Source organism: Hippocampus bargibanti, linkage group LG12 (assembly GCF_051943395.1).
Source record: "Hippocampus bargibanti isolate YZ-2025 linkage group LG12, ASM5194339v1, whole genome shotgun sequence".
In the NCBI taxonomy this organism is placed as follows: domain Eukaryota; kingdom Metazoa; phylum Chordata; class Actinopteri; order Syngnathiformes; family Syngnathidae; genus Hippocampus; species Hippocampus bargibanti.
The window spans coordinates 11,306,169-11,321,201 of NC_142745.1; the positions used below are offsets into that span (position 1 = coordinate 11,306,169).

General features: G+C 40.6%; 1 protein-coding gene across 1 annotated transcript; it reads right to left on the reverse strand.

Annotated features, from left to right (window-relative positions):
• Positions 1-6,283: 6,283 nt before the first annotated feature.
• On the reverse strand, positions 6,284-14,586 carry twf2 (twinfilin actin binding protein 2). The gene is made up of 8 exons (XM_089010366.1): positions 14,278-14,586; positions 11,370-11,548; positions 10,912-11,007; positions 10,724-10,828; positions 9,879-10,004; positions 9,659-9,809; positions 8,934-9,055; positions 6,284-8,698 (listed from the first exon to the last, which is right to left on the reverse strand). The coding sequence occupies exons 1-8, from the start codon at positions 14,372-14,374 to the stop codon at positions 8,531-8,533; spliced, it is 1,044 nt and encodes a 347-aa protein (XP_088866492.1). The 5' UTR covers positions 14,375-14,586; the 3' UTR covers positions 6,284-8,530.
• Between the last annotated feature and the right edge of the window lie 447 nt (positions 14,587-15,033).

Consider the following 15,033-nt stretch of genomic DNA (forward strand, 5'->3'; position numbering starts at 1 on the left):
GACAAAGTATACTCAAAGCCTGTGGACTGCATTTTAGTCTTATAAACAAGCAAACACCTGTATTTTTTAAAGGCCTTCCGTGGCGAGTTCCTCCCCTTAACAAAACTTCCCCCCCACCCCAAATATTCCCGCGCACACGCATGTGGTAGATTGGCTTCGCACCAACAACACATGCAACTATTTAAGAGTCTTCATCATTGCCGTTTGCACTGAAGTGCGCTGATACGGTACCGCTTACTGGGAAGCCTTTTCCTAGAAATCCTAAAGCGAGCTCTGTTCTCAGAACGCCTGTGGACTTTTGTCTATCCGGATGCAGTTAAGCAAATATGTTTTCTAGTGTAAGAATACAAGAAAAAAAAGGCTACGAAACCATTGGTGCTGTTACATAAATCTGTCGGAGTTAGTGTCAAGTAAATGCATTGTTGTATCCAGGCAAAAAAAATGCATGTCAAGCTGACCTCATAAACGTGCTTAGCCCGATGAATAACATTCATGTATGGGACGTCGCCTATTCCGAGGAATTCTATTTCCCTTGATGCGTTTTTTTTTTCTGGCAGGGATTTTCAAAAGCACTTGAGATGGTCTTGTTATTGAATCTGCTTCCTTCACAATATGAGGTGTCATTTTTTTCCATGTTCTGAATGCATAAGAGCAGATTCTGGGAACATAAGAGATCATCCGTCTGGAAGATCTAACAGGCTAGCGGGACAATGATTTACACAGTACACTGGGTGTGTACCAAGTATCTTCGAGGGAAAATGGTGCTATTGGTAAGTGGGGGGTGGGGGGTAGTGGTGGTGATGGGCGGGGTTACATTTATGACTAATGTGTTTATGAATGTCTGTTAGTGTGCAGCAGGCAGCAATAAACTCACTTGTACTGAGCAGACGAGCTGTCTGACTTACCCAAAGCAAAGCAAACACAATTGTCATGGTTTTGTACATCTGAAAAAAATATTGTTTTTCTCAGAAATGTAGTTTTTTGAAAACATTTTTAAATCACTTTATGCCATTTCACCCGACACTATTTTGCTCAAATTGTGTAGTCCATCTCAAATCCATATGGGATGCTTCACCTATTTGGAAATTCTTATTTCCAGGAATCAGGAAGTATCTTGCTAAATGTTAAAATATAATAAATGTCGTGTTTGACTTATGATGCAATAAACAAACATACACACCTTCTATTTTCTGTTGTGTCTTGCAATGTAAAGTGTTCTTGAGTTTTGAAAGGTGCTTAAAAATAAAATGTATTATTATTATTATTATTATTATTATTATTATTATTATTATTATTATTATTATGCCGGTCCCAAGCTCGGATAAATACAGAGGGCTGTGTGAAGGGCATCCGACGTAAAAGCTTGCCCAAAACAAACATGCGGATCAAACCTCTCAAGATGGAGGACACTGGTTTGCTGTGGCGACCCCTTGAAGGGAAAAGCCAAAAGGAAAAGATTATTATTATTATTATTATTATTATTATTATTATTATTATTATTATTATTATTATTATTATTATTATTATTATTATTATCATATTTTCTGGTGTATAAGGTACACCCAAAAGCCTTCTTCAAAAGATGACCCTGCGCCTTTTACGCAGGTGCGCCTTATATGTGAAGTAATATTGATCCACAACAGGCCGTTTGGTGCAGGGCTAAAGAAATAACTTACATGACTTCCGTTTCCTTCATTTCTGAATCAGAGGTCGTTTTATTTTGAAACATTCTCGGATTCTCTATTATATCCTTCTACAGTATGTCACTCTTGACACAGGTGAAAGCGACGCTTCTTGATCACGTGACAGGTCACTGCTAAAATAAAACGCAAGAGCTAGCAAAATAAGTAAAAAAAAAAAAAAACAAACACACGTCTTAGAAGTTTCCCTTGGGAAGTCGAATAAACCCAGCAAGGAGATATTTGAGAAATAGAAGGTTACATTTAATAAAACTGAATCAGGAGTCCTACATAATTGAGGATTCCCACGGACCAAGCCCACTCAGCAAAAAGTACAGCAATGGTGAGTCGTATTTTTCATCCACTTTTCATTTGCAGTGTATGTTATTTTGACAGCACATTTTAACATTGCCATTGCATACCTGTCAACATTGACTAATAGCTGCCCTTATAAATGATTACAATTCCTGTATAAACGTTGTAGTACGCCGTACATTATTTTAAAAGATTTTTAAAAAACGCTCACACAAGCGGAAATGCACCGTTTACTGCGCATGCGCACTTTATGCTTTTATTGATCCGACCGCATGCAGTGATAAAAATATAAAAAAATATATAAAAAGGATATATTTAGACGAGGGCGGCCCGGTAGAGGGGTTAGCATGCCGGCTTCACAGTGCCGAGGTCGCCGGTTCGCGGCCCGCTCCGGCCTCCCTGTGTGGAGTTTGTATGTTCTCCCCGGGCCCGTGTGGGTTTTCTCCGGGTCCTCCGGTTTCCTCCCACATTACAAAAATATGCATGGCAGGCAGTGTGAGTGTGTGAGTGACTGTTGTTTGTCTCTGTGTGCCCTGCGATTGGCTGGCAACCAATTCAGGGTGTCCCCCGCCTCGTGCCCGAAGACAGCTGAGATAGGCTCCAGCACCCAACCGCGACCCTAATGAGGAATAAACGGTACGGAAAAGCTTGGTCGCCATTTTCTGCCTCTTTTTTGGTGATACATTTCCCCCCAATGTTGCCTCAAAATGGCACGGAATAAATTATTTAATCGATTGCAAACATGTATGCTTTCCTCTTCAGAACTATTTGAATCATATTCATAACTGCATGTGTAACGAGAAAGCATATTCTCCGAATCTGAAGCCGTTGTTTTGATTCTCGAGCAATGCAAGATGTCTTGGCGTCACGTCACGAACTGGGGACGGGACTTTCTAAAAATGCCCAATTCGCAGCTCAATTTTTTTGCAGATTTTGGACATTTTAAGTCATTTTTATTGGTGTTTTGCATTTGACTAAAAATATCATACTGCGTGTTTTGGGTATTTTAGAGGCTATAAAACGTTTTTCTGACGTCAGTTAAGAAACAAAAAAGTGACGTCGGTTGTCTTTTAAGGGTTACTTTTGCTGGTTTGCCGTAACAATAATAGCTATCGGCGGCAGCATTGTCGTTGGCTACTGGCAGTTGAGATCAACTGGATTTGAGCCAAGATGGTCTTTGTAAGGTCGGTTCACAGTTTTTAAAAAAATATCCCGTATAAAGGTTGTAGTACGCCGTACATTATTTGGAAGGATAAAAACTGTATAAAGTATGGGGAAAACGTATAAGTAGACAAGCATGCCATAGAGACGAGAGCGTGAAGCGTCCGCATCTGATGTTCCTCGTGTTTCTTACTATGTTACGAAAATACCGGTTTTCCTGCAGGGCATATCATATTGTTTTGAAAATATTGTCTGACATTAATCCTTTCCGTGGGGGGAAAAGGTTAGGGACCACTGCTTTGAAATGTAATTAGGTCGGAGGCGTGGCTTTGGAGGTTGACGGACACCCAGCAAAAACAAAATGAGACGTGCTCAAAAACCGAAAACCTGCATACCACACTGGTGGCTGTATTTCACCCCCACCTTTGTATGTTGCACTTTTTTGTGGTATACCAAAAAAAAGTTTTTAAAGCCCATGCTTTGAGCATCAAAAAGGGTAATAAACGGTCCCGAAGAGATGATTCTGTCTCTCAGGCTTTAATTAATCGTGTTTATCTTCCTTTGATCTTTTTTTTCCCTGTTGCTTCTGGGAATTCCGTTCCAATTCAATAATCCTCATGATCTCAAGCTGATAGCAGTGAGGTAATAACCTAGGTGGATGCAAAAGGCTATTTTTCAAACTCACTTCTTATCGGTGGTATATTATATAAGAATGCGGGAGATTATTATTGGAAGCCATCACTGCTGACACCACAATCACAGTTATAGAAAATACATCTGGGAGCTTTTGAATAGCTTGATAGTCACTGATTCATACACCCTGGGTTCATGCCACAGCACTGCAAAAATCCATTTGTATGCCATTAATAAAACCATTTCTCAACGTGATTGTCTCTATTTTTTTATTTTTTTTGCTTTATGACCATCACGACATAACATTGGATTGGATTGGCCTTTATTAGTCTCGCAGTGGAGAAATTGTTGTTTCCAAATGTTTTCTGAATGTAAATGCTGTGTATCTAATAATAATAATAATAATAACAATAATAATAATAATAATAATAATAATAATAATAATAATAATAATAATAATAATAATAATAATAAATTTTATTTCTAAGCGCCTTTCTCAAAACTCTCAAGGACACTTTACAGCAGGGGTGTCAAAGTCATTTTTTGCCGCGGGCCACATTGTAGTTATGGTTTCCTCTCGAGGGCCGTTATGAATTTGGGGAACCCATTAGAATGTTTAAATCCCTTCAAATATTACATATAGAGCACACAGCAAATTAATGAATAACTCGTTTTCAAATCTGACGTCAAGAATAATGACTTTTATTGTGGTTGACATCCAAAAATATGAAATTTTGGCTCAGATTTTAGCAATCATCATGGAATCTAACAAGTTTGATTTGCCTTCGCGTGCCGAAAAAAAATTATGTGGCGGGCCGGATTTGGCCCGCGGGCCTTGACTTTGACACCTGAGCTTTACAGTCACGGGATAAGAACTTTTTTTTTGCTGCGGGTGAGCAGCGGCAGCCATTCGCGCCAGCGTTCATTCTACCCGGAAGTAACACAGCAGCAAAGTTATGAAAGGAAGAGGAAAGGAAAGGAAGAAGTAGAAAAGCAAAATACAAGAGCTGCTGGAAAGGCATCCACTCTCACGGCGCCATCTTGAAGTAAAAAAAAAAAAACTAAATAAATAAAAAATAATATGACAACACATAGGGCGGCCCGGTAGTCGAGTGGTTAGCACACCGGCTGCACAGTGCAGAGGTCGCCGGTTCGCGTCCCGGTCCAGCCTCCCTGTGTGGAGTTTGCATGTTCTCCCCGGACCCGCGTGGGTTTTCTCCGGGTCCTCCGGTTTCCTCCCACACTCCAAAAACATGCATGGCAGGCAGATTGACCACTCCAAATTGTCCCTAGGTGTGAGTGTGAGAGTGACTGTTGTATGTCTTTGTGTGCCCTGCGATTGGCTGGCAACCAATTCAGGGTGTCCCCCGCCTCGTGCCCGAAGACAGCTGAGATAGGCTGCAGCAACCCCTGCGACCCTAATGAGGAATAAGCGGTACGGAAAATGAGATGAGATGAGATGACAACACATAGACACAGAGTCATTTATTCTTCAGCACTTGCTGTACCCTCTTTGTGACATGAAGCAGTTCTAGATGAGAGAGGAAAGGATCTTAACCGCCACAGGCCGAGTGAAATAATCTTTAGAAGTCAAAATATTTTTATTTGGATTTCATTTCAGTTTGTTTTTACAAACATTGCTGGTACAAAATTGTGCCTTTAAAACTCCACTGCAGCTTCATTGTGTAACTAACATGCGGTAAACAAATGACTATTCTTAGACAGTTCAACAGAATGGGGAAAAAACTCAAAACCAAAATAAATAGAGTGGGGTCATCTCACATCTGCTCTAGTTTGCACATACAGATAATTTCAGAATAATTGTGGTTTATTTTTACTGAGTAAAGCTCTTAATCCTTTAAAAAATAAGTTTTTATTTGCATACACACCTGAATACAATGGGAACTATTCAATATTAAATACAGAAAAATAATGTCATTATGTTACAGAAATGGAAGAAAATTAAATATTAGGCAATCCACAATTGAGCTGCATATCACGGTTAGGCCTCAGAAACCACAATCTTAAAGGACAACTGATGTCTCCGGACAAGTTGTGTCCATAATTTGTAAAATGGCTTCAAATGACTTCTACTGAGCGTATTTTACAAAGATTCCACCACATATAGCTATATTTTACCTTTTCAGACTCGCGCTGAATATTCCGGAAGTCTTGTTTTTGAATTGGTGACGAGTCCGTATGTTACGTCACTGAAGGAACGCCCCTCAGCGAGAAAGGATATACCTTGCATCACCTCAATGCATTTTGCAAGACTTTGTTTGGTCTGAAAACTTTGTGTTGATCCGTGTTGATGGCGAAATTAGAAGGAAAACACATAAATAACGCAATGTTGAATCCTTGTGTGTGACAGCGAGCATCTATTTGATATTCACTGACAAAAATTGTAAGGAATTAATCAGCCCGTTTCCACTGAGCTTTGTCGCCCTCTTCTGCCTCTTTTCGGTGCTACATTCCCCCCCCCCCCAGATGACACACATTCGGTGCTACATTTCCCTCCTCAAAATGACACGGAATAAATTCTTTAATCGACTGCAAACATGTATGCTTTCCTCTTCAGAACTATTTGAATCATATTCATAACTGGATGAGTAACAAGAAAGCATCTTCTCCGAATCTGAAGCCATTGTTTTGATTCTAGAGCAAGGCAAGATGTCCTGGCGTGATGTCACGAACATGGGGGCGGGACCTTCTGAAACTGGCCACTTCTGGTTTCAAATTGAATTACTATTTACACACTTTAAGTCATTTTAATTGGTGTTTTGCATTTGACTAAAAATATCATACTGCGTGTTTTGGGTATTTTAGATGCTATCAAACGTTTTTCTGATGTCAGTTAAAAAACAAAAAAGTGACGTCGGTTGTCCTTTAAATGTCACCCCCGCTCGCTGTCTAGAGATTTTTATCAGTGGGACTAAGCTGGCCACTTTATAACATTCATCTTTGGCTCCCATGTTTTGAAAAATTGAAAAATGAATACTATAGGCTATTAAAAACGTATTTTCCAGATAAACTCAAACCTGCTGAATATTTTCTTTCTCTGTGTATCACTGATTGAATATTTAGCATTTCTAAGAGCCGCATGATATCTCTGTTGCGTTGAAATGAATTAAATCGAATTGAATCGTGATGCTTCCATAATTGTCTGCATTTAATGCTTTGACCCCCAGAAGCAGCATTTTTGCTAATTGCCTCTTGCTAGTTCTCTATTGGATTCAGCTCTGGAAATGATTCATTTTGTCTGGAAGCAAGTTTGATGGTGGTTGTTGTTTGTGTCACCATGCTACATTGTCTTCACACGCCTGGCTAACCTTTTTTTTTTGAAAATGTGAAACAATCCCATGGCATTTGTCCATCCATCTCATCCATTTCCTGATCCGCTTACCCTCACAAGGGTCCCAGGGCATGCTGGAACCTATCCCAGGTGTCTTCGGGCAGCAGGCAGGAGACACCCTGAACTGGTTGACATCCAATTGCAGGGCAGACAGAGACAAAAAGCATTCACGTTTACACTCACACTTGGGGAAATTTTACTCGAGTGTTCTATCAGCCTCCCAGGCATGTTTTTGGAATGTGGGAAGAACATATCAGAGTATCCGGAGAAATCTACGAACGCATGAGGAAAACTCTCAAATTCCACACAGGAAGACTGGATTTGACCCCATTGCATTTATGTGCATGAAAATAAAAGTAACTAGATGGGTGTTGAGGGGTTTGTTTTCCATACATTTTTAAAGGACAACCGACACCTCCAGACAAGTTGCGTCCATAATTTGTAAAATGACTTCAAATGACTTCTACTGACCGCAGTTTACAAAGATTCCACCGCATATAGCTATATTTTACGTTTTAAAACTCTTACTGAATATTCATTAAGTCTTGTTTTCGAGTTGATGCCGATGCCAGAAGTGACGTCGCTGAAGGAACGCCCCTGACCGAGAAAGCGTCACACAATGCATTTTGGGTACTTTGTTTCATCTGAAAACACTGTGTTGATAGCGAAATTAGCAGGAAAACTACATAAATAACCCGATGGTGAATCGTTGTGTGTTGCACCAAGACTACTATTTGCTACTCGATGACACAAATTCCCAGCAGACAAATCAGCCCATTTCCAACAGAGCTTGGGCACCATCTTTTGCATTTTCTGGGATGCCACATTGGTGTTGTGGATGGCTCGAATTGATATGAGATGACTCCTTTAATCAATTGCAAACATTTATGCTTTCCTCATCAGAACGATTTGAATCATATTCATAACTGGATGAGTAACAAGAAAGCATCTTCTCCGAATCTGAAGCCATTGTTTTGATTCTCGAGCAAGACAAGACGTCTTGGCGTGACGTCTCGAACTGGCGGCGGGACTTTCTGAAAATGCCCAATTCGCAGCTCATTTTGTTGCAGTTTTAGCACATTTTAAGTCATTTTTATTGGTGTTTTGCATTTGACTAAAAATATCAGCCTGCGTGTTTTGGCTATTTTAGATGCTATAAAACGTTTTTCTGATGTCAGTTAAGAAGCAAATAAATGGTGTCGGTTGTCCTTGAAACACACCAATAGAATTCACAACCATACATACAGCAAGACCAGCCTCAATATCTCCAATGTCTTCCACAAAGAATTGGACATTGAGCTTTTTGTTTTGGGCCTGACAATGTATCTGTGGTTATTTTACTCAATTACATTACTCAAGAAACACCTCAGCGAGACATTTTGTCAGTCTTTTAGCCATCCTGAACCGCCTCACCCCGGCCTTTAATAAGGCGCTTGTGTCCCCTCTTGCCCGCGGGGCCGCGTGGCTTGGCAAATGCCTGCTTGAGCGCGTGCTGTTTAGGATGAAACTCTTCATACAGAAACGCCTCCGTCAACTCATTTCCATCATCGATTTCCAACTAAATAGAGAAAAACAAAACATTTTAATGTATTTGCCACGCCGCATTTTGTGTCGCTAGTTTTATGAATCTGTAAAATCCTCCACAAAAATACAAAGCATGCTATGTTTCTTTGAGCATCAAATTCCTAGAAAATAATTACACTGCACACATGACCTCAGTTCTCCTCAAAAGACTTTTTTTTCTTACAGCTATTCAATTCAATGTTCTATCCGTGTCCAACTGCGCTTTTCACCTTTTTTGCAACCTGCAGCTGGTAATCTCTCTCCACCTCCTCCAAGAGTCGACTCTTGCAGCTGGAGTAGAGCATTCGCTCCTTGATGCTGCAGCTGTATCCAGGCATGGAGTAAATGAATACTAAAAAAAAGAATGACAGATGTTTAACTCATTCACTGACTTTGAGCTAAAGAAGCAAGGTACACCCTGGACCGGTTGCGGGTTGAATCTGAGGCCACATAGTGGATCGATAAAATAAAAAAACCCATTCAAATGCACATTCAAGTGTATAGAAAATTTGGTCTCTTTGATGAATGTCAGAGCCAATATGTCAACCCAGATCTCACTATTTGGTCACAGTGCCACTTTGATCATGCAGAAAAATTATTTCTCAGAAATCCAATTAGCGCAAGTTTGTCTTGTCCATCTTGCCACATAGAGGATCGATAAAATTAAAATAAATTATGCAAATGCACATTCACGTACGTGTATAGAAGATTTGGTCTCTTTGATGAATGCCAGAGACAAGATGTCAACCCAGATCTCACTATTTGGTCACAGTGCCACTTGTGATCATGCAGAAAATTATTTCTCAGAAATCCAATTACTGCAAGTGTGTCTTGTCCATCTGGCCTATTTTAGACAGCTGAACTCGTCTGACATCTGCGACCAAATATAGACCTGTTGTTGGGGCGGTAAAACATGGAGACACATCAACAAGCATAAGACTCAATAATGGCGTACCGACGGATTCGAAGGAGTCGCCTTCGTAGGAGTGTTTGTAGAGGAAGAAATGATATCTTGGCGTGTCTTTGGGAACTCTGCAAGGCAAGTCCCGTATCTCCGTGTGGTGGAAATGAACCAGTTCAATCGTCTCTCGCTCCACGTCAAGTCTCTGGAAAAGTGGAAGTGTTCATTCAGTGAATTATTTTTGTTTTCAAAGTGTTTGTGGTGGGGTACTGACCAGCTGTAGGTAATTGATCTGCTTCTGAGCAAGCTTCCGGAGGGCTTGTCTGGCCGTCTCCTGCAGCGGGAACGACAGGCCTTGAAGGGTTTGCTGCTTACTATCCACGCTGTTCTCTACTGTCACCTGCAAGGGGCAGCAAGCACACATCTCACCTGTTTGTCATGCATGAGGAAACCGTCCCTTTCAATCATAATCACCCGTTGGTCTGAAACTGATACCGAACTCAATGTTTTCCCATCCTATCTTGAGGCAATTCCATGAAGCATCTCCAGCTGGTCCAGAATGCTGCTGCTCGCCTCTTGACTGGTACTCGTAACAGGGAGCATATAACTCCTACTCTGGCATCCCTCCACTGCCTCCCACTGACTTTTCAAGATCTTATTATTTGTCTTCAAATCTTTAAATGGCCTCGCTCATCCACCCATACACACCTTCCCGACGCTTCAGGTCTGCTGACCAGACATTATTACATGTGCCAAAAACTAATTGGAGGCTCAGAGGGGATCAACCCTTTTCTGTTACTGGTCCCACTCTCTGGAATGACCTGCCACTGAACATTCGGCAAGCCCCCTCGCTCCCCATCTTTAAAACCCGTCTCAAAACTCACTTATACTCTTTGGCATTCTACTCAGCATGATTCCGACTTGATCTTGGTTTCACTCCGTGGTACTTTTTACTAACTTTGTGACTTCTTCATTTCCTGTATAACGCCTGTTGTTAATGCGCTATATAAATCAATATGTATTGTATAAGTCACACATTCTGTACTGTAAAAATGTTCAAATGATATCACCAAAACAATATTGATGATAACATCACAAAATAGATTTTGGTCATCTCACCTCAGTGAGCTTGATCCTCTGCAACTCCTTCTCCGCTAGCGTGAGCGGTGCAGGGCCAGAGTACGACAACACATGGCGCTGGTAGCCCGACAGGCAAACGTCCTCCTGTGAGGAGGGGCGGAAAAGTGTAAAGAGTCACTTTGAAACACAGAACGCTGCTGCATACTCCCAACAAAATAGACTCTTACCTGCAATGTGCCAAACATCTCATATTTCACATGGCCACCGCCAAACTCCTTCTTGACGGTGGCACGGGTGGCAGCATACAGCATCTTGTCCTTGACCTGCAAACAGCAGAGAAACACAGACCCACCCCGCCGCCCCAAAAAATGGTCCGATTAAAAAAAGCATGAGAACAACTGTTGATACATTAGGTGACTGCGGGCTTTTACTCTCACAATCCAAACAGGTTATGGAAAAGACAAATGAGCTCAAATTGCTAACTATCACATAATATGTGACAGGTTCTGCTAAAAGAAGTCAAATGTTATTTTTTAAGCTTGATTAGCTAAACAGCAGATCAAATGGTAGACCCTAACATTACAACTTTCTGTGTACAGTACTGCACATTAGTTTATGTGTACAACCCGAGTACATTCTGAATATCCCTGCCAGTATCAGGAAAGTTTGAAGGTCTGTAACATACAGAAGACTCATCAGGTGACCAGGATAAGAAGAGCCACTCAAAGCCCAGTGCATTGTGGGAGTCCAGGCGGTAGAACACATAGCAGGGCTCCTGCCGGTCCAGCAGAGGTAGAAGGAAATGGTCGTAATCTTTGTCCCAACTCTGCTCTGGTTCCCTGTAGGCCCCCAGCAACAGCTGTTCTGAAAGTTACACCAGGCGGACATTACATATACATTAGCTTGCGTTACGAGACACATTTACAGAATGATGTTCTCCGTTTCTTGAAAGTAACCTTTTATTTATCTAGCTACTTAGCTAGATAGCTAGCTCGCTGTTATCGAGCAGGAAATGCTGATTTTGCTTTGCTTTTAGTGCAGCATATATGCTATGTCATATCTACTGTATAGCTGCTCGATAGCTTATTAAGCTAATGTCACATTGAGGGGTGTATGATACAGTACATTCATTTGTTTATCTTTTGTGTAATGTGGCGGTCCATTTCTCTCAACTATCTATCTGTATCTGTTAGGTAGTAAATTCAGCATTTGCCATGATAAGATGGCCATGTCTATCTCTCTCTACTTGTCTGTCTGTCTGTCTCTGAGCTGTCCACTTATCTCTAGTCCCTCCACCGGTGTCATTTTCTCCTTGTCTGTCAAACGTTCTGTCTCAATATACCTCCTTCTGTCTCTCCATCTCTGTCCCTGCCCATGTCTGTTTGTTTGTCTCTACCTTGACTGTCTGTCAAATCAATCACGCTCATACTGCTAAGTCCTTAGCTTTCTAACATGGGATTTCAGACATTGTCTTTCCAAAAACTGATCTGCTCAATAGTTAATCATTAATCGAGCTAATGTCATTTTTAATGTTGTACGTTGGTGATTTTCTATTCATGAAGCTAGCATCCAGATAGCTCATGAAGCTAAATTCATGTCCTTGCAGGATACTGTTTGGCTTTGCTCACTCGCCTCCTGCAAACAGTTTCTATTCTGAGGGGTAACAAATTCCTGTTCTGCATATTTTCCACCAACTATCCTTCTTGAACCATGCTTTTGTTATGCGAATACAGCAGTTCTGTTGAATGACCACCACATTTGGAAAAAGAGTGAGTTAGATCCAGTCCAAAATATTGATTTTATAAAGATAATTATGCTTAATTTTGATCGTGAAACTTGACTATGTTCTTATTCAAAAGACAGGAAGTAAAACGCTTCCTTCACTGTTCCTTGAAACTTTTGCAATCAGTGTGTTAACAATTCAACTTCAAACACGTGGGGATTTTATCAATTCTCCATTTTAATAACACCTAATTACAGTACATAACATGATTTAAAAAGGCTACCAATTCACCTCAACACGTTTTGCACTCGCAATGCGAGCTTGCGTATGTTACCATATGTTCGAATTTCAGACACAGCGACCGAACAACATTTTAGGGTTTATATTATGTACAGTAAAGTCTCGTTATATCGATATCGGATATATCGATAGTCCCGGTTATATCGATACTATTTCTATGCACGCACGGAGAAAATTACATGCAAACAGGGTCGGATATATCGATAGTCCCGGTTATATCGATATTTTTTCGGACTCCCTTGAATATCGATATAACGAGACTTTACTGTATTTATATCAGCATCATCATTAGTTTAGCTGGGCCGCATGTGTTCCTATCCTTGCTTCAGATTGCACAAGGGTCAATAATGAGTCAGTGATACAATGTGATGAAAAGTAGTCAAAGCAATATGTGCCACCAGGCAGAAACTGTTTCAAATGACTCTGCCAAAAAAACAAGGTGAAGCACAGGAGTGATGTCACAGATGATAAAATGCGTTCGTACAAATAAACAAGAGTCACAAGTAGTGTGACAAGAGTCAGATGCACACACCACATGAACATACCTAGAAAACACTGGCCTCACTGACCTTTTTCTCACTTGACACTTTAGCAGTTACAAATCCCTTTTCCTTTATTTCTTTCCTCTAAATCTTTTTATGTATGTGTTTATTTTCTTAGAACTGTCAGATCAGACCTTTGTCTTTTCCCGTTTTTTTTTTCCAAAGAAAACTATCCGTTTTGAAATAATTACGATGATTAGCACACCGTTGTACTCAAGGCACCATGGGAATAATGCTTTCGTTTCATTCTATATATTCCTTTTGTTTGCTATTACATGCATATTATCTGAATCTGTAGTAGACTAGCAACATGAAATGTTTTAAATATCAGAGAAAAACATAGAAATGTTTACATTTTGGCTCAGTCCCTTCAGGTCAGGAGTTTCACATTATTTGTTATTTAGTTTGTTTTTTGTTCTTTTGACTTTTGTTTATGTAGACATTAGTAAGAAATACTGTGCTAAGTCAATTCTGTCTTTTCTGTAATATCGTACAATAGCTATCTGGCTGGCTAGCTAGCTATCTAGATGGCTAGCTATTAGCTATCTATTGGCTTGCTATCTATTTGTCTTACTATTCCATTTGAGTGACTTCTGGGTTGAGTGAACGCTGGCGCGTGTGGCTGCCGCTGCTTACCCGCAGAAAAAAAAAAATCCTGTAACTGTAAAGGGACCTTGAGAGTTTTGAAAGGCGATTATAAATGAAATGTATTATTATTATTACATCGATCCATCCATCCATTTTGTAATTCGTTTACCCTCTCGGGGTCGCGGGCATGCTGTAGCCTATCCCAGCTGTCTCCATTCTATTATCGGTTAATATGAAAAAAAAAAAAAACAATTTGTGTCAAATGGTAGATCTAACATTCATGTAAAAACTACTGACTGAAAAACTTCCAAGAGTTCAACTTTTAGGTATGTCACTGACAACAATAGAGAGCCAATCACAAAGAAGCAAAGCCAGTGAAATAATTAACCAACACAAAATTTTATCCTGTCATCACAGTCCTATGTTGTAGGGTCACTCACCGTCTTGTATGCGCACCTTAATGAGGCGCACCGCTCCTCCTCTCGCTTGAACCAGAAACTCCCTCAGCTCTGGCGTCACCACAAGGGCTAGAAACATGGCGGCTCAAGCGACAGCAAGAGAGTAGCAGGGTCGTCCTCCTGAGAGGCCCCACTAAAATGTCACTTTGAGTCACGAGAACGCAAAAAGAAAAAGAAACTGCCAAAAACAAACTAATCCTATGTCTACGATTTACTCGTTCAAGATGAAAATGTCTAGATACAGTTGTGTGGAGCTGTCAGGGGCATCACAGACCTTATGAGTGTGTGAGATAGGGCATCGCTCAAGTGACCGGGACAGTATCATGTGCACGCAGATAGGGAACATGATCGCCCACACCGACTACCAAATTTAGCACCCACTGATGGTCCAGTCTTGGAGCCGACCATAAAAAAAAAAAAAACATTCACCCAATACCACAAGTGAAGGGGCTTGACGTACATATGCTGTCACAATCCTGTTTAGACAAGCTTTTCCATGACAAATATTGTGTACACACATGCAAAAATAAAATTTGATCGATAGACAGACAATGTAGCTACATAGATAATGTAGCTGGCTAGCTAGAAAATGTAACTAGCTAGATAGCATAGCTATATATAGCGTAAATATTGTTATTTAGTTTTTTTTTTTTGTTCTTTTGACTTCAAGACGGCGCCGCGAGAGTGGCTGCCTTTCCAGCAGCTCATGTATTTTGTTTTTCTACTTTCATTCCTTTC